A 21,103-nucleotide genomic window follows, 5' to 3' on the forward strand; every position below is an offset into this window, starting at 1 on the left:
TGACTCGTACAATTTATATAAACATTACATGTAACAATCCGTACATATTTGAGTCGTAGATAGATTTTAGAATAATCATAGCATTCGTAAGTTAAATTGTAAATTGTAAGAAGTTATAATTGGATCGATTTTTTGATGAGGGCTTATGATTACCTACATGTTCGTTCACCCAGTCAACTTAAATATTCAAGAGCCCGTACGAAAACTCTCACTCTATTCCGCAATAATATGATCTCTTTAAATCGTATCTCATACTAATTCTCATGATCCTCATAAATATATCAGCAGCGCAAAGACCATAATTCATCATCTCATTGAAGCAAATAAATAAATGCTATATACAGATTGTTTGCTTGCTCATAACCCCCCAAACCCGTGCACCCACCCATTAGCTATGCGTAGGCATAGCAACATCCGCCTTCCTAGAAATAACATCCGCGCTCGACCACAGCGCCGTGACCGTCTTCTGTTGCGTGTAAAAGTTAACTCCAGGTCGTCCGTAGAATGTATTCGCACCACCCCCTGCAACACTCTTCTTGTTTCCGGTAAACGAGAACATAGGCAGGGGCACCGGGATCGGGACGTTGATGCCGACCTGGCCGGCTTCGATGTTACGCCGGAACGTCTCGGCCGTCGCGCCTGAGCGTGTGAAGATAGCCGTACCGTTGCCGTACTCGTTCTGGTTGATCAGGTCGATCGCCTCGTCCAGCGTGTCTACATTTAGGCAAACCAACACAGGGCCGAAGATCTCTTCCTTGTAGCACTTCATGTCTTTGGTAACATTTGTGATGATGGTGGGACCGACCCAGTTGCCGTTCGGGTACTTCTCCGGCTTGAAGCCTCGCCCGTCTAAGAGGATCGTAGCACCCTCCTCTTCGGCGCTGGCGATAAGGCTCTCGATTCTTGCCTTGCTCTGCGGCGTGATGACGGGGCCCAGGTCGGCACCCTCTTCAAAGCCGCCGTTAACTTGGAGTTTCTTGGCACTTTCCGCTAGTTCGGTTAGCCACTCCTTCGTCTCGCCCACCATAACTAGCGTGCTGAGAGCCATGCACCGCTGACCGGCAGCACCGAAGGCAGCTCCCACGATGGCGTTGAGGAACTGATTCTTGTTGCAGTCTGGCATGACGGCGGCGTGGTTCTTGGCGCCTAGGTTGGCCTGCACTCTCTTGCCATTGGCGGATCCCCTGCTGAAGATGTACTCGCCGGCCTTGTTTCCGCCGACAAAGCTGATCGCCTTGATCTCCGGAGCGTCTAGGAGAAAGTTCACGGTATCGTGAGCTCCGTGGACTACGTTAACCACGCCCTCGGGGAAACCGGCTTCCTTCGCTAACTCCACCAAGATCATGGCCGCTCCGGGATCTCTCTCGGAAGGCTTTAGGACCACGGTGTTGCCGGTTACCGTCGCAATCGGGATACACCATAAGGGGATCATAGCAGGGAAGTCTGTTAATCGGTGCTGTTAGCAAACCCTATCCATGTGATATTAATTATTAATTCAATATTATATTGGCACGTACTGAAAGGGCAAATGGCAGCAACAACACCTAACGGCTCCCTGTAAGATCTCGTCTCCATATCCTTGGCAACCTCAAGCACCTCGCCCTTGAGATATTCTGGGGCACCGCACGCAGCCTCCGCCACCTGAAGACCACGCAGGACGTCGCCCCTAGCATCTGCAAATGTCTTTCCTTGCTCGAGGGTAATGCTCGCAGCAAGACGGTCCCAGTTCTCGCGGATCAAGCTGACATACTTGAACATGATCTGCTGGCGAGCAAGCACGCTCTTAGCCCTCCATTCGGGGAACGCACGCTGGGCACTATCCACAGCAGCCTGGAGCTCTGCATTCGTGAGTTGCGGGACACGAGTGACGAGGTTATTCGTAGCCGGGTCGTGCAACTCGATGAACTTGTCCGTCTGGCTGGGTCGGAACTCGTTATCTACAAAATAGGGCGTATCCGCCGGCTTCTCTATCTTCTCGTGTGTCGTAGGGTAGCTCGTAGCCGTCGAGGCCAATGCGCTCATGGGGCGGAGCTGCTTAGCCATGACGGCTAGACGAGAGGAGGTCGCGGCTCTTGACGACATTCTAAGGGTGGCGGGGGATGATGATAGAGAAGAGGAGAATCGACGAGTAGCAATGCGTCCGGCGCTGGTAACAATGCCTCGAGTGCGTATGAGACGGTGCATGTTGAAGACAAGATCAACTAACTCTTAGCAATAAAAAGAAAAAAGCAAGACCCCTTTTCTACATAAGCCCTTGGGCATAAGAATTAGCCATTGGCATCAATGCATTAGGTACGTTTCGTTCCCCGGAAGGGGCAACGCTCGGGATGGGGTACATATGTTATTTGAGTTATATGGTAAGAGATGGTTGTACCCAGCTACTACTTAGGTTAGGTACAGGTAGGCAGTAGGTATTATCGGTGTGGGGTATTGCCGTCGGCATGGGGTAACGCTATCGGGATCGTCATAAACCCGAGGCTGTACTGGCTTATTATTCCCATAAAAGGTTCAATTGGGCAAGAGGGGTAACTAGCAGGTAGGTGCCTCTCTATCTTGGCCCGTCTCTTACCGCTAAGCCGAACCCCCGAGCACCGGACGTATACTGCCTGTATATCATCTCCGGTAAGCTAAGCTGGGTACTATTACGTTATAGCGGTGATAAGAACACTAAGGTCTATTTCCGTCCCTTACGTAGAACACTTAACCTAGATAACTCATCTTGAACCTAACCTAATAGTTAATATAGCTTATTCATGACTTAAGACAGCTCATATCAAAAGTTCCGCCATTGAAGCCGAGCAGGGACTAGTATTCCCCGCATAACATCAGACATATTGATACCGACTCACAAGCTTCGGTCGAGGTTTAAAATCTGAAATTTGAAGTTTGTTGACTACCTACCGGTAGACTAGCTCGAATCAGCCTATCACGTCTCTATCCTACCCAATATACTATGTAAGACGACGTGTCTTTGCACCCGCACCTGTGGCGCAACACCAATGACTATCGAAAGAATACAGTAAGGAGTATAATCATATCCACGCACACAACCCAGTTTATTTGGTTGCTCAGTTTCTCAGTTGCTCAGTTGCTCAGTTGCTCTCGAAGCTGTACTTGAGCCAACCCCCGAGAGCCCGTAAGCTCTCCCATCGCACATTCTCGTCCGAATCCTGCATGAGCTCCATGATGCGAGTCTTTAATCCTAATTTCTCTAGTTGGTATCTCTTCTCTGGTACTTCCTTGACCAGGCAGCCGATGTCGTTGCAAGCAATTGCCAGTACCGCTTTGTCGTTCTCCCATGGCTTCGACATGATCTCTGCCAGTTTTCGTGGAATTTCACCGTTCTCAAACTCTAGAATCCTTCGTGCGTTCTCGGCCCAGAACACTTGATGGCGGTGAGGTGGTGACCATCTTAGATGCCCGGACTGAACCTCTGCGACGTACTCGTCGAATGTGGTCTTGGTCTTCTGATACTCTTCTAGCATCTCCTTCAGCTTTCCCAGGTCCTCCTGCAAGTCCGGGTCCGTAAGATGTCGGCCGCTAAAGTTTTCAAGTAGCGCAGGAAGTCTCGCTAGAACTGCCGTAGGGAGAAGCGTGGAGGGATTAGCCTCAAGAAGGTTATACAGCGTAGATAGAAGGAGGCGTGAAGTCTTATCCTTTGGCGAAAGCCGTAATAGTCGAGTATATAAAACAATGATGTCGTATTCGCTATTCACATGTTAGTTGCGATCGTTTGTACTCCAAGGGACTTCGTACTCATCCAGGTCGTTACCGATATCTTCCGCCTCGAAACTTAGCTGCCAGAGTACTAGCAGGACGTGGTATAGCAGCTGCAGCCCGACTCCACCACTAATGCCCTCGAAACCACTGCTCCTGGTCGTAGTGTTGCCGCTCCATAGACTAGCGGAAGACTCTCCGCCGACGCCCGCGGCTTTTCGAAGAATCTCGATTAAAGGAGCAACGGTCTCGCTTCTTTGCTTCCAGAAGAGTTGTCTGGATGATCGTCCGTATAGGAGAGAAGAGTATTCCATGACTGCGATATCTTGCAATCCTGCATCATTCGAGTTCTTTACCAAACCGCAGAGGTAGCTTAGGACTAAAGGCAAGGCGTGTTGCGTCGACGCGGATTCGTCTTTAGAGTTGGCCATAAGGGTAGTAAGGACGGTGGAGGTGAGTAGAGGGATAGGATCTTCAGAATTATTCGAATGCGCAAGAAGGGGTAGGAGATGTTGATACGGGTCCGGATCTCTAAATAGTGCTTTCGCGAGCGCCGGGACACCTAGACGATATTAATACGACGGGGTCATCGATTGATGATTGGTGATATAGAAGGGAATAGACGTACTTTCGAGCAGGTCGCTCAGTAAGACTAAGATGTACTGAACAACATCGGAGCGCTTGCTAGCTGACTCGAGAACGCCTGTTGTGCCCGGTTTCCCAACAAACAATATCCGGTAACCATCAAGATCGCTTTCGACCACTTGTTTTCGTTGTTCTCTTTTTACTTTATCGACTGCTCTAATCTTGGCCAATTGGGCCTCGGTGATGGTGCCTGCTCTAACTGCGCCATCCCAGGGAATCGGTCGCTGACGAATGTTGTTTTGGAGCGAACCGAGGTAAGGAGGGGGGTCGAGCGACATGATGGAGATTATAGTTGTTTAAAGGGAGCTTATGAATGTTAGTGGGTTTGTCTAAATCAGAATATTCGGGCTGGAAGCGAGCTCGAGTCGGGAATATGGTAGCGTGGCTGATATCAGAGCTCCCTGGAATAGTATGTAGAAGATGAGGTAAAGTAGCACAAGGCTTTGCGAGCTTCAGGACGGTTTAACGTTAAAGGCTGAAGCTAGGTCCCTGGTCCCATGCGCCCTTTGCACTGTTGCAATAAGCTATTATTTTAGTGGGTCTGCCGTCATAGGCACATGCAGCTTGAAACTTTAGGTACCTGTGTATTATAGGAAGTTGTTACGTAAGCAGTCATGCTTCTTTAAGTCTTCATCTAGAATTAAGAACTTTGAATCTACAAATTATATAGTATAGTAAGCTTTGTCATTATTATACTTGCGACTTAAGAGATATTTAGTTAGGAAATTGATGAGGGTGAACGGGGCCGTTTCGGAAAAGGCATACGGAGTCTAAATAGCGATAATTTCACTTTCGTATAGGTAAAGGATGCAAGTATCTCGTAAGTCTCTTCCCGAACAACTATTTCTAAATATAAGATCTTCCCACCCAACTTCTAATGATACATACTTCCGACAGTTTCCTTAAGCACTACAACTACTCAGTGGTTTCATAACCTTCTCCAGGAACTGCTCCGCAAAGTAATCATGAGGAGCATCGTCGTCTGGGAACCTACACTCAAGCAACTCCCTCACAGCACTATGATACTTGCCCCCCATCCTCCACCCAAGATCGGCAAGGGGCTTCCCCAGCATCAAATTTCGCCATTCGCTTCGGCCATTGGGCTTTTTCTTCTGCTCAGCCAGTAAGGCCCAACGTCCGATCTCACACAGAACAACCCCTAGACTATACAGGTCTTTCTTTTTAGTGAAGCCATTGTGCGCGTCGGGGTGATAATAATGTTCTACTTCTCTTCTTTCGAGAGGGGTGTACGCCAATGAACTTTCACCCTGTGGACGCGAATATTGGAATCCAGTGATAAATAGTCAAGTCACGTCGATTTCTCCGTTACACTCCTTGAAGAAGTAGATGCTTCCAGTGTGGAGTCCTTTATGTATCCATCCTGCAGCGTGAAAACAGCTGAACGCACAGGTCAGGACGTACGCGAGTTGAAAGCGATCTCCTAGCAGCGGTATTTTGGTTTTCCGGTCTTTTATCAGTCTACTAAGCTGGATTGGAGGATACGTGTAAAGATCTCTTTCATAATAAATATCGTAGCCATCGCGAGACTCATCGGGAGGAAGTCCGAACACATATCCAAGTCTCCTAACCCCATGGTTTGTATCGTATAAGTCGTCAAAAATACCATAACACGGTGGTAGTCACAACGCTGGCACACTAGCCTTCTCTAGGACATATCCCAGTGAGTTCATACGGTCGACATATTTTTGTGCGTCAGCGTCAAGACCAATCCTCAAAGTCACCCATTCAACCCGAACTTTAATCAATGTCCCATCGGCTGCTTAAGCTGGCCGATATATAGCGATGTACCAGTGAGCTTCAAATCATTCTTTGTAAGCCGGGTTGCAGAGCCATGTAAGTCTACGCCTGTTATTTGGTGGTACAACTTAGCTAGCGCTGAGATAGCCAGCGGCTGGTGGGCAATAGGGCCAAGTCCACTTAATGTCCTTAGGTCATCGTGATTGTTGACATATGGTAGGACGCGGCCTGGGGGGCTGTTTTCAAGCAGCTCGGTTTCTCTATATTCAAGGGTGATTTGATGCAAGTGCGTGATGTGAAGGCGAATTGCCTCGATCTTCTCCTTGAAGTTATCCTTGGCGAAGACAACCCAGCTTATCCTTTTCATCGGCTTTGTTTCCTTCGAGAGCTTTGCAATATCATGAACCACAGGGCCGTCGGGGCGCAAATTGTCATTAAGATCACCTATACACCCCGGGACTTTGGGAGTGCCGATATTATATTTCTCGACCAGATCATCTGCTTCTTCACTGAGCTTCTTAATACGTCCGAGGGTTTGGATTATGAGATCCTTGATATCACTTGTCTTGTCGCGAAGAATACAGCTAGAAGGGTCGTTGACTTTGCACTGCTTTCCCCAAAGCCGGAGTCGCTGCTTTTCAATGGGGTAGTAAAGGCCGAGATCGCTGCAATCTGCTGCTTCCGCCTCAAAAAGGGATCTAACAAAAATTCCTGTTTCGACAGCTCCCTTGAAAGCTGCAGCTATGCCTACGGCACCAACAACCAGCCCGGCTACTTCAGCCATAGTTGTCAGAAGAATTCCGAAAGGGGTAAGGAGGAATACTAGAGTGATATGGAATTTATAAGGGCCTTAGAATTAAGTTTATACGTAAAGGAGCTAATTGATGATGGCGATGATGGTTATGATAATGAATTCGTTCATATATGGTGGCCGTATAAGCTATCTAAGAGGTAGTGTACACTTAATCACCCAAAACGCACCAACGGCGCGCGGGACGACCGAAGCACCAAAGCAAAGCCAGCGTATCGCCTAACGAAGGAAATATTGCAAAGCTTACATGAAGCTATTTAGTCACAGCCTCCTGGTAATTTATGCAGACCTTTATATATTATTCATTACATGTACATTGAACATGGTACAACAGTAATAGAGATCGATGTACTTAGATTCGTTCGATTATAGATATATTAGCGACTAAAAGTCGACATGTAAGCATTATAAAGTCTGCTCACGACCTATATTACCACGAAGCGCTTGATAGGTTGGTAGGTAACTTGTCATTAGGTTTTGACCACAGCCTACCTAATTCTGCAACCGTTGATATATTACGTTATATTTGAATTAGTAGTATGTAATCTTTGAGTATACATAGCCTCGTATGTATATCGTGTCTAATGAAGTGATGTGGTAGCCGTCAGGCATCCATATCCTTAAACAGTGCCCATTTCCGAACCAATAATTTCAAGGTTTACCGCCTCGTTTTTCTTCCCCGTATTTTCCTTCGCTAGGAAAATGGCGGAATGAGTTGGAAGTGTATATAAACCAAATTTAATTTGCGGCTGTCTTGCACTAGGGCTAACTGACCGCGCCTCGCAGCACATAGTGATGGATTGGTTCTTAATATGAGAATTATGCCTTTCCTTAGGCACTGAGCGAAAAGCAAGAACTAATCCGTTTCAGCGAGGCTTAGATTTCCATTAAATGCCAAGGTACCTATCTACAAGGCTTACCTGCCTGTGTATATGTAGGTTGTTAGGTTAGTAGTATCGCTCTCGATTAAACTAACCTAGTGGCAGGAGTAATACCCTTTGAGGTCAGTCGTACACAAAGTGAGTGTCTAGGGTAGGTAGACCAAGTAATAGATGTATTGAACTAGTAACGCCTGGCCTTCTATCCTCTGACGAGGGCGCTTCGCGCCTCTTATATAGTCGTAGATAGACCACTGTAGCCACCCTGACATTCTATGTACCTCTATCGTCTGGCTATCATACCAAAATGATGTCACTAGAGTTTAGCAACATGATTACCGCTAGCAGAAAGTATTCAACAAAGTATGCTGGAGCTTACCTATGTTCTTAAGTGCCAGAAAAAGACAGTACATTGCTCGTTTAAATCTAATTGGTCGTACTCTTTGTAGTATTCCGAGGATAGTATGTTCTAACTCTTTTGGAAGCCTTGATTTGTTGATAATATGCTTTTCTAACATTTGAAGAGTACGTATCAGTTGTGTGGCAATATTATACCGAACCAATAAATCCAGTCCAAGCCAATTAAGATAATCTTGTAGTTAAAGCCAGCATAGCCCGTTTACTTAATATTTAAAATAAGGCCCGAGGCTACCCGAGATAAAGCTTACTTTCCTATTTAAGTTTCATCAGCTCTAATCATTTATGCCGGTATTTAAAAAACGCAATTCAACCCAATCTGGAGCACGGATTTCAGCTATATAAGCCAGCCTGCATATACGTGATTTTTTCTATTCGAGAGGAAAACCCCACGACATGTACCTTTCGAACCAAGCTACGAACCAATCCAACAAATGGCGGGGGCGGAGGGTGTTACCCCAGACGCAGGCACTGCAAGTTTACAAATATTGTCAATATCTGACGTGGAAAGGTAGCTGAGTATAGAGCCTCATTCCAGAATTATCCCTCCAAGGTGTTTAAAACGTAAACTACCTACATAACCTCCCAATGTCCCGGTCGCATATCCATATTTCTAACACCGATTCGCCGCTGCCAATCTGTCAAGTAGTTCGCTTTCACACTCAAACTATCATTTATACGTCTTCCCATAACATCCTTATTCAGAATGGGAGAATCCATCAACCTGGGTGGGACTGGCCGATATCTATCACATTTAGTGTCTGAGCATTCTAAGCATAAATACGAAAGTTGGATGGATTGTCTCAGAGAGGGATACCCGTGCTCGGTCAGTGCAATTGACATTCTAGATATCACATCTTCCGGTGATATCCAACAATGGCTCGCTACGGCCATGACGTCTACCCTTTCCACGGAGCTGAGTGGGACTGATTTAATTGATGGAACTCGGTTGATTATATTCGATTCAGGTAATCGAAAATACGTGCAAGACCAAGCCGGTGTCATGTACGATGTGGATCCTGGCTTTTTCCGAGCTATAATAATGAATGTTGATCGGCATGGGCGCTACGACGTAGTCAATCACCGTGTACCTGAGTTTCTTGCCGGTGGCCAGCCACAGTATCTGGATTTGGGCTACGGCTGGGCTGGTGTAATAATCCGTAGCAATGACAACTGTAATATTGGTAAGTCATCTAGTATATTAATTACTATACTAATAATTATGCTTACTAGTATTGGTAGTACTCGTATCTGCGTCGTATTTAGATGGTCCCTCATCTGAATTTGGAACGAAACGTTATCCTGGGAGGAACATTTACCTTGATTGTGACATTCTCTCTGAAAAATACTTACGATCTCTCCGCAAGCGTGATAAAAGTTTCTTTGCAGAGGCACAAAAAGACCCTCTCCTTTTACTGTTACCGATATTAGATATTCACGCTACCTACTTGTACGAGCGTCTCATTTATGCAGATCAATGTTTCCGCCGGGGAAGAACAAGCCCCCAAGAGAAACTAGACCTTATTGAAAAGGCTTGGGATGCCCTCCGCATGATGAGACACGACGGCATGGGTCCATTGAATTGTATTCAACAATATGATAACGACCATAATAACGGTAGAACTCACCACTCCGAAGAATATAAAAACCTAGCCAAGAGGTTCGAATGTATAGAAAGACAGATATGCCTTACAGAAACGCTAGCTCGGGACTATTTACAACACCACATTGGACTGTTTAGTCTTGATGAATCCCGTGCATCGATCAAACAGTCCAAGGTTGCTCTAGAAGAGAGCAGGCGGACAAAGCTAAGTAAGTGATATAATAACACCTCTTCATTCTCTTTTCACCTCCCTGAGTTATTTAGGTATCTAAACCTCGAGTAATTTAGTAACTGTGCTTGCAATATTTTTCGTCCCAATAAGCTTAAGCACATCCATTTTCGGAATGAACATTAATGAACTCAATGAGAATGGACAGTCCTTGTGGGTTTTCATTGCGACAACTGTTTCGATCGTAGCAGCGACAATGATACTATGGGGCTTCATGTACCAGCTTCAAAAATATAATTCGTTGCCGAGGATAAGTTCCAGATATGAGGGAAAGCCTTGGCAGACTAGGCTAGGTCGTCTTCTCCAGCTTGTCTTCCGAGGACATATTATCTGGGCCTGGAAATCAGGAATACTCGTCTCCCTCCTTACGGACGGCCGAGTAGCATTCCTTAGGTCTTGTACCGATTGTAACTCCAACGCACGCCTAGTGGTGCTACCGAAAAGGCATAACGAGCATCGTCCGTGTGACTATATCAAAGATCATCTCGGAAGAAGGGGCTTTGAATGTTCTAAGCTCGAAGATGTTCCGGAACGAAAAATTAGGTAAAGAAAAGGGAGATACGTAGGTACTTACTGTCCTAAAGTCGGGCTCTTGTGGTCTCCTGTCCTGGGGGGCACTCGGTTTTTAATAAGTTGAGGCCATATCAAAGGATATTACCAGGTGGGCGATGTGGGTGCTAGCCAATGGGAGGGCACGCATTTTCGGAAAGGGATGTTAAGGTAAGTGCTTGATGGTATAAGACCACTTGGGTACTGTCCGTTTAGAGGCTGTTTGTAAATATAAACATGAATTATATTAAAATATCATTAGTTAATACTTCATATAACATATAACAACTTTTCGTAAACTCGGGCATTATCCCATCCTCTGTTTCCTCCTTACCCATACCTCCTGGTCATCTCCAGCTTTTTCACCGCTTGCTGTGTTCTGTGTACCGGAACTGGGACGTAACTGGACTTCCCATATCCCCAACTTATAGTTGGCACGGTCTGCTCTCCCGGAGAACAAGTCAAAAGACCAGCCGTGCTTCGGGCAGGTAATCCCGACACTCAGTGCAATACCAAAGTCCTCAATATCGAATGGAGTGCCCTCAGACAGAGGATACGATGAATGTGGACACCGCTAGTCCAACCATTGGTCACCACCTTCTCAAATAACATGGTATCTCTATAAAGCATACAAAGTCAAGTATAGGTATTATAACTCACGTTGTTGATAGCGTGGACTTTGCCCTTGTATTTGAACACAAGTACTTGGTCCCGCAGACCTCCCTCGGGACGGAATATTGAGTCACCCTCAATCTGACGGGCCTGAGAGCTGTCACTGGCGGGCACGTGGAAGACCTTGCAGCCAGGGGCTTGGTTCTGCTCTGCACAGGAACGGGGTTCAGATAGAATAGTGCTGCCCGAGTCGGTGATGTCGGGGAAAGAAGAGGCTAGGCCGACGTAGAACCATGCATCACCTTTGCGAGATGGGGCTGAGAATGGTGATGCCATCGCTACTGGTCTCTTGCATGTTCCCCTAGAGAGAATATGAACACACGGGGATAATAACAGTAGCCACTTGGATCTTGAAGACGTGATGAATGGTGACTAAGAAAAAACTCGATAACGCCCAAGTCGAAAATGATAAGAAATTGTTTAAAGACTAGTGCCTAGGGTAATTACCTGTGCTTTAACTAAAAATAGGCTATTTAAAGATGACTCAACGTCTTTACGACATCTAAAATCGTTGATATAAAATCGATCTCGACAGTTTATTCCGACGAACAAGAATTGCATCATCGACAACTTTTCCCCTTATATGTGCAGCATAATCAGCATAATCAGCATAATAAGGGTCCATCTTGTGGGAACTGCATACGTACTTTCTCCTCTGACAACCGCCTTTTTAAAGCAAAATAGGTTTAATGTCAGGGGGCTATGTAGGTGTGAGCAGCATGTACGTAGATCGTGGGGTATATCCATAGAAAGCAGTTCGTGTTTGAGAGTAAGGCTTCAGCGGTGACGCCCATCGTCCAAGCAATGGGATTTCTTCCATACGACTCGAGACCTTCGGTGACGGGCTAATCCAGGAACGTGGACAGCAGTTAACCAACTGAAGACGAATTCTCAAGACCCTGCACACCTTAAGACTGCGACATTCGTAGGTGAAGTGGGGTGATAAGACTGGGCTGCCCCGTCAAAGCTCCCTGATAGGCTAAAATACCCTTGTCAGATTACTTATCGGGTCATGTACATACCTAGTGTACCTGGGCGTACCTAATCGATTATCGCTCTTACAACGTGCACGGACCAACAATCAATACCCAAGTCGCATCGGGACTTCGTACATGGATCTCTGCCAACTCACCATCACATCTGTACTTGGTCATCTTGCATATTGCGATAGAAAACCATGCCTTATTTAAGTCGCATCATTCGAGGTAAGAAACGGTTCAATTGGAAAGAAGGAGGATAGGACTAGATGACATATACAAATAAATATTACTTTCGGGTCATTTGATAAATAAACGATTACTATCTTATTTCTGGGTTTTCTCATACAAGAACAGATGATTTGACATCAGCTCCGTGACCCCTGTCAGTTTTCCAACCCCCTCTGTTTTCATCTTTCCCAAATCTTGCGCCGGAGCAAGTAGGCACCACCAGCCCCGCGGTATTTCCCAGTTGGCAGCTTTTTTTTGGCCGTCACCTTCCTCGTACCCGTACCGGAGGAGGTTGGGAAGTTGCAACCCACCCGTAAAGAGGATGCGTTAAGGAAAGAAGCCAGAAATCTTGGTCCCGATTTCTCTCTTCCTTTACTTTCCCATCTTTTCTCCTCCCTCCTCATACTTTTTCTTTTTTTCCCAGGTCTCTACAAGGTTGTTCTCGACACCAACTGTCGGTGTTATCTTGAACAGCTGCACTAATTGGTTTGGTGGAACAAACTGATCAGCCTAAGACATTTGGAAATGTAAGTCTTCACTAGACTACATTCCTCGCTTAACCATTTATATTAATCAGATTTCAGTTTTTGGAGGAGGAAAAGGAAGATAACTGACAGAATAGGCGGCGTCGGTGAGAGAGAGAGAGAGAGAGCTTGTCTCAAACTCGGCCACTTACCTCATTTCGCATTCCAATAATCTCGAGTCTCGTCCATATTTGGACCGAGCTTGATCAAAATGCGACCCAGCCAATATCAACCGCTTCTTCTCTCGTTACTCCTTCCCCTCGTTGTTGCTCACCCGTATCCTCAAGCTGTCGTTAAAAAGGATGCCGTCGCTTACACCACTACCTGGACCGAGACGAGAACCTACACTAGCACTATCAGCTCGTTCCTAGGCGACTCGACCGCACCAGCAGGAGGGTCAGACGAGCCCTGTGTACCACCTGAAGGATCAGGGCAGATCGAATGTGGCCCCATTTGCTGCGCGAGTTGGCAGTACTGCGCCTACGAGGGCCAATGTTTGGCAAACGGTGGCGGTTCCTGGACTCAATGGACCACCGTCGGCGTCGTTACCACTCAATACTCAGCTCCTTACAGGGTTACCAGCGGTAGCACCGTTATAGAGACCTCCCCACCGACTACTACTACCGGCACTGCAGCCAGCGAAACTGCTTCGGCTACAACCACACCGGCTCCCGTCGCAACCACGAGCGGTTCGTTGAGTGGAGGCGCAATTGCCGGTATCGTTGTTGGTACTATTGCCGGTGTAATTTTACTATTGCTCCTATGTTTTTGCTGCATCGTTAGAGGCCTCTGGGGTACGTTCGCCGGCCTTTTTGGTGGAGGCAAGAAGAAACGAGAGACGGAACGAATCGAGATCATCGAAGAAGGATACTCGAGGCGCGGAAGTAGACACGGTAGCGCATATGCTGGAGGTGCAGGTGCAAGTGCAGCACGACCAGTTCACCGGACTTGGTTCGGGGGTGGAGGTGGCGGAGGTCGACCCACGTCGGCCGCTGCTAGAAAAGAGAAGAAATCGGGAGGCGGAGCGGGCTGGCTGGCCGCCGCCCTAGGCGCAACCGCGCTACTTCTAGGCCTGAGGAGAAGCGACAAGCAACGCAGGACTAGCAGGGAGAAACCGCCACGAGGTGAAAGCGACTTTAGTAGTTCGTACTATACCGACTCCTATACTGCAAGCAGCCCTAGTGAGTTTATCCCCAAAAGATAAACTCCGATTGGGAGTTTACTAACCTTTTTTTCCTACAGGTAGTTTAAGCTCGGACAGGAGGACACGCGATACGCGACGTTCCAGAAACTCGAGAGGAACGAGAGCTTCAAGACCTTCAAGAGTCTCTCGGGGACCCTCGAGGAGAAGCTAAACCACCGACTCCAGCCTGTATTTTTACGAATCCTTCCCTACCCTTTCGAAATTGAGTTTACAATCCCCTTCGTCGCGAGATTCTTTTTTCATTCACACCGACATACATACCACGAATACCCCTACCTATACTTACACCACATCACTAAAACGGCGTTTCGGAAAGCGGAGATGTTTTCCTCTACCTAGACTAATTGACGAAGGGTTGCAACGAGACCAACTGGAAGATGAAATGAAAGATGATAACCTACGTCGACATATGAGTAGCATGGGAAACGAATACGAACTGGAGGGATTGAGATGAGCCTCTGAAACTTTGTACATATGAAACAGATAATGAGGACGGTCGGCTAGGCAGGCTCGGTAGGAGAATGCCAGGGGGAGCTTGCCTGGAAATGGGATGTATGGACGGAATAAATGGATGTCCAGATAGTTACTAACCTATGAATGGACATTCGGTGCCTCAGGGGGATTTCCCCAAGGCTATCTAATGGAGATGAGATCCATCGACTCTACATTGACCCTCTATTGTGACTTGAGCGCTATGTTAGTTTCCGAGATGAACACTTTACGTAGCCTATTAGGGGGATTTTCAACTATGGGCTCTAGTCAATAAGGAAGGGAGAGCTAAGAAATAACGTTGAGTATAATCTACTTCCTCTTTATTCCTATATGGTTACTTGGTCTGTTTCCTCTTCATTGGTTATTCCACTTCCCCTAGCCACCTCGTATGTGTATTTCCAAGATATTCATAACGAAATGCCTGCGAAGTTATGGTAGAAACAGGTAGGCATTCTCAACCTCTAGTTAAGTCTTCTATTGTTCGTAAATTACACATACTAATGATTTAAGAACAGCGCTTGTGATAAGTCAATCGACCTACATAGGTTAGGTACGTAGGCAAAGTACTACGCTTCCAAGGCCCGTGTAGTTCGTACTGTTAGATATAAATAACGTAATTAATAGAATATAAATACTATTACGAAATTACTTTTTAGTGGTGTAGTGGTATGTTCCACAGGTACGATGGTAAGACACTTATAGAGTTATAGCCTCGACATAGGGGGCTTGCTTCATGCTAAGCCCTGGGTAGGTAACTCTTGTCGACTTGTGGCTCAAAGGTAAGATGAAAGGTAGGCAGTGCGTATAGATGATAATAGGATTCATATGCACAACTATTCATCCTAGGAATACATTTTTTTGTGATTATTCCTTGGCTTATTTAGGCCTCGGGGCTATTTCCCATGGATATGCTAGGTTGGTAGGTTAGGTACCTAAGTAGGTGAGTCTTAATCACCGCAGACGAAAAGAATCTAAAGTCTAGAGCTATCTAGGTAGCGGAACGCTGAGAACAGGGCTCGGACGGGGATGGTATACTGGGATTTCGGGATAACTAGGCCAGTCATTTGGGAGATTTAAGGATACGGCGAGGACATCGAGTAAGTGCGGATAGCCATACCATCAACACTTTGCACAAAGTGACTACGTACCAGCCACACAACCCGTGAAGCATTCGGCCAGCATCAAACAAGAAACACCAAGAAGTCAACTGGTCTTGACACGGGTAGCATATCACAACAGCAAATCACCTCATCAAAGCATATACCAAAGAAGCACTCTCAAACCCCCCAAAATCTCACATTCACACATCTACAAACTCCCTAACACGCCTCTCGACGTCCCCAGCCCTCTAACCCTTCAACTTCTCCAACAGCAACTTAGACCCCATATTCCCCACAGCCGGCTCCTTCTTCGACCCAGCCTTCTTCCCCTTCTTCTTCTTCTTTTTGTCCTCGGCGCTCACCTCCTCCCTAGCCGCCTTCTGCTCCGGCGTCTCCTCCGTCGCCGCTTTCTCGAGGGCCTTTTTATTTTTCTTTAGCGTGCTTTTTAGCTCGCTCTTGCTCGAGAAGTCGTCTGCTTCCAGGAGGCTGAGCACGACGAACGAGCTCGGGCCCGTGGCCCATGCCATGATGTGGTCTTTGATGAAGGGGTATAGGATGTCTGCGAAGTGGAGGGGTGGGTCGACGGGTATTATGCGACGGGTCGCTTTGTCGAAGTGGCCGCCTGCTATCAGGGTCTTGAACATGCGTCCGCCGTGGGGAGCTTTGGATATGTGCTCCACGGGGATGGGTTCGGTTTCCGATTCATCGGCTGGTGTATCTGCCTCGTTGGGGTTTCCCTTTGCGGTCGATGCTATTGCTTGCAAAGCCTCGGATTTGTCTCCAATGCAAGAAAGAAGCGCCTCGGTAACCAATTGAGACCCGTGGGAAGTAGAGATTAAATCTAATGGTGACGAAGCAATCGCAGAAAGTAGTTGTGGTGATAATGCCGTGACCAATTCCTTTCGACGGATCTCGGGGTCCTTCTTACTTGTTGTCTTTCGAATCTCCCACAGCTCCTCGAGGAGCTTCAGGTCATCAGCGCGACCAGCGTCGAAGAGTACCTTAGACGCACCCTCGAGTGGGTATCGTATTGTTAAGCGAGCATTCGGATCATTGGCAGCGATCACAACATTTGAAACTTCATTTTGTTCCGTTTTGCCTAGTAATTCTGTTATGATGGACTTAGAAGTTAAGACGGTATCATCAATTAGGTCGTAAGCGGCGAGAATGATCAAGTGTCCATTTGGATCACTCGACATAAGTTGAAAAGTATCTTTATATGTCTTAAGGATCTGTTTCCGGTCCTTAGCTGATCCATGGGCAAGAAGCAAGCATACGAGTCGAGCACCCGATTTCGTGAAAGCCATGTTCTTGAGTAGGTCGCCGTTCTCGTCCTCCTTGATCATTTCCATGTATTCTTTAGCTTCCTCGGTTCCTGGTTTTACATTGACGTAGTACTGGTACATAGCGTCGTGCAGCATCGTAAACCCAGTCATCTTCTTTTGGATAAGCTGGTTGGTCAAGTCGAGCAGATATTTCATGATCGGCCCTCGTTTACTTGGTTGTTCCGCAAGGATCTGAGAAAGCTCGGCCGTGGGGATGGCCTCACCCTCCGACGTAGCTCGGAAGATGTGGAACTCTGGCCCATACCACTCTCTTAATAGAATGGCCTTCTGCTCCTTGGTGGCAACGCCTCGGTAAATATCATCCAGGATCCAAGAAGCTTCGGGGTGGTTGATGAGTTTCCTAACTCTGCCGTAGAATTCAGGAACTATCATATCTCGGATCTCGTCATCGCCTTTCACAAGAAGCTTGCCAATTAAGAATTTGGCATACTTGCTTTCGGCTAGTATAGGATATGCACCCCTCAGCTCCTTCGCAATCATCTTCCGCCGTTCAGGGGTCGCATACTTGATAGCGGTCTGGACGACACGGACGGAATCATGTTTGAGCACAAAGTCCTTCATACGGCCTGTAGCAATGCTAAAGAGCTCCTCGACGAGTTTTTGCCGTTCATCTTTCGGAACCTTGGATTTCAACCGTAGTCTCTCCCAGAGCTTCTTTGTTCGTTGCAATTCATCGGCCAGGGGCTTTGCCGCTTTGCGCTCTTGGGCTAGTTGTTTCTGCTTTATGTGCGACTCGCGCGAGTTTTGACCTGCGTGTATAGTGTTAGCTATGTTGGGAAGAATACTCTCGCTTCGGCTAACCTTTTTCAAAGGTCTTCCCAGGTTGATTGCCATCAGGTTTTGACCGGAATGGTATATCATCATTCTCTTGCATATCTATATCGTTCAAAGCAGCGCCACCATCTTCTCGGTCCGAAAATTCGCTGATCTCGCTATCGTCGCTAACATCTTCCTCCGGCTCCTGTTTTCGCGACGGTTTCTTATCGAACTTGGGCTTCTTGCTTGAATGTTCTTTGCTGCTATTGGTAAGCTTCCTTTTGCTTCTGAGCGCATCACCTTTGGGCGCCATTGCGAAAATGTTAGAACAGGTAAAGTTTATAGCAGGTTATTCAATGGACTTATCATGCAGTACTTTTATTATTTTATCGAAGTTCTGCGAATCCAAGAACTAAAAAATATTTAGTGGAACCCCTATAATGCCGGGCGGTGAAGGCGCAATTGTCGAGCTTTCAACCCCGCGGCCCCACCTAATTCCCACGCTACTAGCAATGCAAGACGGCAGCCGGTGGTGGGATTACGCCGGTAGGTAACCTACTGCTTATAGAATAATCCAAAATATAAAAACTACCTCCTAATGAACCTTCCACTTATACATAAAAGTCCCATCCTGTAAATAGATGCGTTAACAAGATCCCCATGCACCACCATGGGCCGAGAAGAGCAAGTCGAAGAACGCGAGGTTCTCGACTCCATCTTCCCAGATGAAATCACAGGTCCGTGACTTTTTAACTTTTTCGACCCTCACACAATTCCTATGCTACCTACCTAACGCAATCTGAAATCTACCCCGCCATCATCACCAGTAAATTGACATAGTAGCTCATAAAAAATAATAAAGACATTTCCGAGACCGAGTACCGCATATCCATAAAACTCGACCTCCCCGACGACAACAACAACGATGACGAAACCGACGAGCCCCCAACCCTCATCCTGCACGTGCGGTACCCGGACGCCTACCCCGACGAGGCGCCCATCCTCGACCTCTCGCCGCCGCAAAACGCCGCCCCGCACCCGCGCTTCTCCGTCGCCTCGGACAAGGCGCAGCTGCTGAGAGGGCTCGAGGGCACGATCCAGGAGAACATGGGGATGGCGATGGTGTTCACGCTCGTGACGGCGCTCAAGGAGGAGGCGGAGCAGCTGATCGGCGAGCGGCGCGCGGTCGCGGCCCAGGCGCGCGAGGAGGCGCTGCTGGCCGCGGAGCGCGAGGAGAACAAGAAGTTCCACGGCACGCCCGTGACGCCCGAGACCTTCCTCCGGTGGCGCGAGGGCTTCCTCAGGGAGATGGAGGAGAAGCAGCGCCGGGAGGAGGAGGAGAAGCTCGCGGAGCTGAAGAAGGCCAAGGTGAAAGAGCCGGTGAGGTTGACGGGCAAGCAGCTCTGGGAGCGCGGGTTGGTGGGTAAGATTGACGAGGACGACGATAGTATTCCCGTCGAGCAGGTTGACAAGCTCAAGATTGAGGCGTGAGTAAATAAGGAAGGAGGTAGATGTGCGGTGGACACAGTATTACTATCTCGGGACTATGGTGAGCACCACTCATGGGTTTGGCGCAAATCAGGGAAAAGAAAGCTTGGGGGGGAAAAAAAAATCAGAGAATTGCCTCATTTATAAACATGATATGGCATGATGAAAGCATCGCCCGCCCCTTTTTTTTCGGATTTCCTAACGCCATCCATGCCAGAACAAGATCCTTAGATCTCGTGGTATCTTCCATCTATAGTATCAAAAGTTCCCTTTCTTTCGTTGATTCCTTCCTTCCTTCCGTCCTTCTTTCACTGCCGCCGATAAACCCAATCAACCCTTCATCTCCTCATCGCTTCCCTCGTCCTCGTCCTCGTCCTCCCAATCCTCCTCATCTTCGCCCTCGCCAGCCGGCGCCTCGCCAAGCTCCTTAGCAATAAGACCTAGTAATTCCTGCGCGTGCTCTCCTAACCGCTCGTCCTCGTAGTCTTGAAGTTTATATAAGTGCTGGCACTGGTTCAACCACACGCGGCTCGATATCCACGACGCCTTCCAGTCCTCCTCGCTCGCCTTGCCCGCCTTCTGCTTCTCGCCCATGACGTAGAGGCCCCAACCACCTAGATACCAGACCTCGACGCTCTGATCGTCCTCGCTAACCAGGCGCTCGAGAACTTCGATAGCCTCCTGCTCCATCTCGACCTCCATAAGCAGCCTCGCAAGCGCAACTCTGCTCGGGAAATCAGGCACCGAGGGGTCTTCAGGCGGCAAATCCTTCCACAGCTCCAAGCTCCTCGTCAGCGCCGCCTTCGCATCATCGAACCTCTCCTGAGAAATGCGCACGTTGGCCAAAGTCTGCCAAGTCTCCGCGAAATCCGGCGCCACCATCGTCGCCTCCGTCACCAGGGTCTCGCACCTCTGCTCGGCGTCCTCCTCCCACGAGAGATCCGTCATGTAGACCTCCGCGACGGAGCACAGCGTCATAGCCAATTTCTTCTTGAGCTCGTCTAACGAGATGGTCTGCTCGTCAGTTCTCCGTCGCGCGCCCTCCAGAGTCTGGATCTGTTTTCTAAGCGCCGCGGCGCCCTTCTCGAACCACGTGACGCTGTCCTGGCCGCCCTCCTCGCTCAGCTGCGCTAGACACAGGAATTTCTCCGGACCGCCTCCGAAAGCTTCATCTTTGGCGCCGTCCGCGTCGATCGCGACGGCCTGTAGGAAGTACGCCCGCGCTGCCTCGAATTCGCCTGCCTCGAGGTTGATCTGCCCGAGCAAGTTCAGCGCGGATAGCTCGTCATCCGAGCCTTTGGATGATTGCTCCAGCGCTTTCTCTGCTAGTGTCAAGGCATCTTGAACGTTACCCGCTTGTAATTGGTATTCGGCCGCCTTGACTAGAACTTCTGGAGTGACGGGTTTAGAAGCGCCGCCTGCTGCCCTGGAAATCGCTGCCTTGTCTCGTTTTTTTGACTTCTTATCCGGTCGTCTTGGCGCCATGATGTGAGGTAATAACAGTTTAAAACCTTCGAAAAATAGGACCCAGAAAAGTCAAAGCTGAGTTGTTGCGCTCACAATTGAAACGAATGTAGGTCGTAGGTTGTAGGTGGTTTCGATGAAAATTAATCGATAATGCCGATAAGACCAAATATTTTAGTCTTATCGAATTGTGTTTAATCGCTGACGTGGGGTCGGCCGTCGAAGTTGGCGGGGATGCGTCT

General features: G+C 47.9%; 10 protein-coding genes across 10 annotated transcripts; 4 read left to right on the forward strand and 6 right to left on the reverse strand.

Moving 5' to 3' along the window:
• Positions 1–388: 388 nt before the first annotated feature.
• F5Y00DRAFT_255167 (Methylmalonate-semialdehyde dehydrogenase) lies at positions 389–2,043 on the reverse strand (the record flags this gene model as incomplete). Its single annotated transcript, XM_048010267.1, has 2 exons — positions 389–1,443; positions 1,518–2,043. The coding sequence occupies 2 exons, from the start codon at positions 2,041–2,043 to the stop codon at positions 389–391; spliced, it is 1,581 nt and encodes a 526-aa protein (XP_047861499.1).
• An 821-nt stretch (positions 2,044–2,864) lies between these two features.
• Positions 2,865–4,873, reverse strand: F5Y00DRAFT_245877 (ARM repeat-containing protein). The gene is made up of 3 exons (XM_048009047.1): positions 4,346–4,873; positions 3,757–4,279; positions 2,865–3,708 (listed from the first exon to the last, which is right to left on the reverse strand). Exons 1-3 carry the CDS (start codon positions 4,638–4,640, stop codon positions 3,093–3,095), a joined length of 1,434 nt encoding a protein of 477 aa, XP_047861500.1. The 5' UTR covers positions 4,641–4,873; the 3' UTR covers positions 2,865–3,092.
• Positions 4,874–5,264: 391 nt separating this feature from the next.
• F5Y00DRAFT_255169 (prion-inhibition and propagation-domain-containing protein) lies at positions 5,265–6,904 on the reverse strand (the record flags this gene model as incomplete). Its single annotated transcript, XM_048010268.1, has 4 exons — positions 5,265–5,630; positions 5,676–5,946; positions 6,007–6,139; positions 6,172–6,904. The coding sequence occupies 4 exons, from the start codon at positions 6,902–6,904 to the stop codon at positions 5,265–5,267; spliced, it is 1,503 nt and encodes a 500-aa protein (XP_047861501.1).
• A 1,595-nt stretch (positions 6,905–8,499) lies between these two features.
• F5Y00DRAFT_272768 (uncharacterized protein) lies at positions 8,500–10,064 on the forward strand. The gene is made up of 2 exons (XM_048013047.1): positions 8,500–9,410; positions 9,469–10,064. The coding sequence occupies exons 1-2, from the start codon at positions 8,933–8,935 to the stop codon at positions 10,044–10,046; spliced, it is 1,056 nt and encodes a 351-aa protein (XP_047861502.1). The 5' UTR covers positions 8,500–8,932; the 3' UTR covers positions 10,047–10,064.
• Positions 10,065–10,155: 91 nt separating this feature from the next.
• On the forward strand, positions 10,156–10,642 carry F5Y00DRAFT_245880 (uncharacterized protein). Its single transcript, XM_048009049.1, has one exon. The coding sequence runs from the start codon at positions 10,174–10,176 to the stop codon at positions 10,603–10,605; it is 432 nt and encodes a 143-aa protein (XP_047861503.1). The 5' UTR covers positions 10,156–10,173; the 3' UTR covers positions 10,606–10,642.
• A 187-nt stretch (positions 10,643–10,829) lies between these two features.
• F5Y00DRAFT_245883 (uncharacterized protein) lies at positions 10,830–12,148 on the reverse strand. The gene is made up of 3 exons (XM_048009050.1): positions 11,927–12,148; positions 11,268–11,857; positions 10,830–11,181 (listed from the first exon to the last, which is right to left on the reverse strand). The coding sequence occupies exons 2-3, from the start codon at positions 11,553–11,555 to the stop codon at positions 10,915–10,917; spliced, it is 555 nt and encodes a 184-aa protein (XP_047861504.1). The 5' UTR covers positions 11,556–11,857; positions 11,927–12,148; the 3' UTR covers positions 10,830–10,914.
• Positions 12,149–13,222: 1,074 nt separating this feature from the next.
• F5Y00DRAFT_265382 (uncharacterized protein) lies at positions 13,223–14,421 on the forward strand (the record flags this gene model as incomplete). The annotated part of the gene is made up of 2 exons (XM_048011780.1): positions 13,223–14,192; positions 14,273–14,421. 2 exons carry the CDS (start codon positions 13,223–13,225, stop codon positions 14,419–14,421), a joined length of 1,119 nt encoding a protein of 372 aa, XP_047861505.1.
• Positions 14,422–15,979: 1,558 nt separating this feature from the next.
• Positions 15,980–18,285, reverse strand: F5Y00DRAFT_245889 (ARM repeat-containing protein). The gene is made up of 2 exons (XM_048009051.1): positions 17,955–18,285; positions 15,980–17,902 (listed from the first exon to the last, which is right to left on the reverse strand). The coding sequence occupies exons 1-2, from the start codon at positions 18,220–18,222 to the stop codon at positions 16,056–16,058; spliced, it is 2,115 nt and encodes a 704-aa protein (XP_047861506.1). The 5' UTR covers positions 18,223–18,285; the 3' UTR covers positions 15,980–16,055.
• A 159-nt stretch (positions 18,286–18,444) lies between these two features.
• On the forward strand, positions 18,445–19,564 carry F5Y00DRAFT_164786 (RWD-domain-containing protein). The gene is made up of 2 exons (XM_048004765.1): positions 18,445–18,646; positions 18,772–19,564. The coding sequence occupies exons 1-2, from the start codon at positions 18,580–18,582 to the stop codon at positions 19,398–19,400; spliced, it is 696 nt and encodes a 231-aa protein (XP_047861507.1). The 5' UTR covers positions 18,445–18,579; the 3' UTR covers positions 19,401–19,564.
• F5Y00DRAFT_245892 (TPR domain-containing protein) lies at positions 19,088–21,042 on the reverse strand. Its single transcript, XM_048009052.1, has one exon. It carries the CDS (start codon positions 20,880–20,882, stop codon positions 19,728–19,730), a length of 1,155 nt encoding a protein of 384 aa, XP_047861508.1. The 5' UTR covers positions 20,883–21,042; the 3' UTR covers positions 19,088–19,727.
• Positions 21,043–21,103: the final 61 nt, after the last annotated feature.

The sequence above is a fragment of the Daldinia vernicosa genome (genome assembly GCF_022497035.1).
Source record: "Daldinia vernicosa strain CBS 139.73 unplaced genomic scaffold F5Y00scaffold_54, whole genome shotgun sequence".
In the NCBI taxonomy this organism is placed as follows: Eukaryota; Fungi; Ascomycota; class Sordariomycetes; order Xylariales; family Hypoxylaceae; genus Daldinia; species Daldinia vernicosa.

Excerpts from the sequence above, each read along its gene's own strand:
- F5Y00DRAFT_245877 (XM_048009047.1), bottom strand. The coding sequence starts at position 4,640 with ATGTCGCTCGACCCCCCTCCTTACCTCGGTTCGCTCCAAAACAACATT. Across the intron at positions 4,280-4,345 it reads ACTGAGCGACCTGCTCGAAA|GTGTCCCGGCGCTCGCGAAA; the intron begins GTACGTCTATTC and ends AATATCGTCTAG. Across the intron at positions 3,709-3,756 it reads ATCGGTAACGACCTGGATGA|CGAATACGACATCATTGTTT; the intron begins GTACGAAGTCCC and ends ACATGTGAATAG.
- F5Y00DRAFT_245892 (XM_048009052.1), bottom strand. The coding sequence starts at position 20,882 with ATGGCGCCAAGACGACCGGATAAGAAGTCAAAAAAACGAGACAAGGCA.
- F5Y00DRAFT_272768 (XM_048013047.1), top strand. The coding sequence starts at position 8,933 with ATGGGAGAATCCATCAACCTGGGTGGGACTGGCCGATATCTATCACAT. Across the intron at positions 9,411-9,468 it reads CAATGACAACTGTAATATTG|TACTCGTATCTGCGTCGTAT; the intron begins GTAAGTCATCTA and ends TAGTATTGGTAG.
- F5Y00DRAFT_164786 (XM_048004765.1), top strand. The coding sequence starts at position 18,580 with ATGGGCCGAGAAGAGCAAGTCGAAGAACGCGAGGTTCTCGACTCCATC. Across the intron at positions 18,647-18,771 it reads CTTCCCAGATGAAATCACAG|ACATTTCCGAGACCGAGTAC; the intron begins GTCCGTGACTTT and ends AAAATAATAAAG.
- F5Y00DRAFT_245889 (XM_048009051.1), bottom strand. The coding sequence starts at position 18,222 with ATGGCGCCCAAAGGTGATGCGCTCAGAAGCAAAAGGAAGCTTACCAAT. Across the intron at positions 17,903-17,954 it reads TGGGAAGACCTTTGAAAAAG|GTCAAAACTCGCGCGAGTCG; the intron begins GTTAGCCGAAGC and ends CTATACACGCAG.
- F5Y00DRAFT_245880 (XM_048009049.1), top strand. The coding sequence starts at position 10,174 with ATGAACATTAATGAACTCAATGAGAATGGACAGTCCTTGTGGGTTTTC.
- F5Y00DRAFT_245883 (XM_048009050.1), bottom strand. The coding sequence starts at position 11,555 with ATGGCATCACCATTCTCAGCCCCATCTCGCAAAGGTGATGCATGGTTC. Across the intron at positions 11,182-11,267 it reads AAGTCCACGCTATCAACAAC|CGGTGTCCACATTCATCGTA; the intron begins GTGAGTTATAAT and ends TGGTTGGACTAG.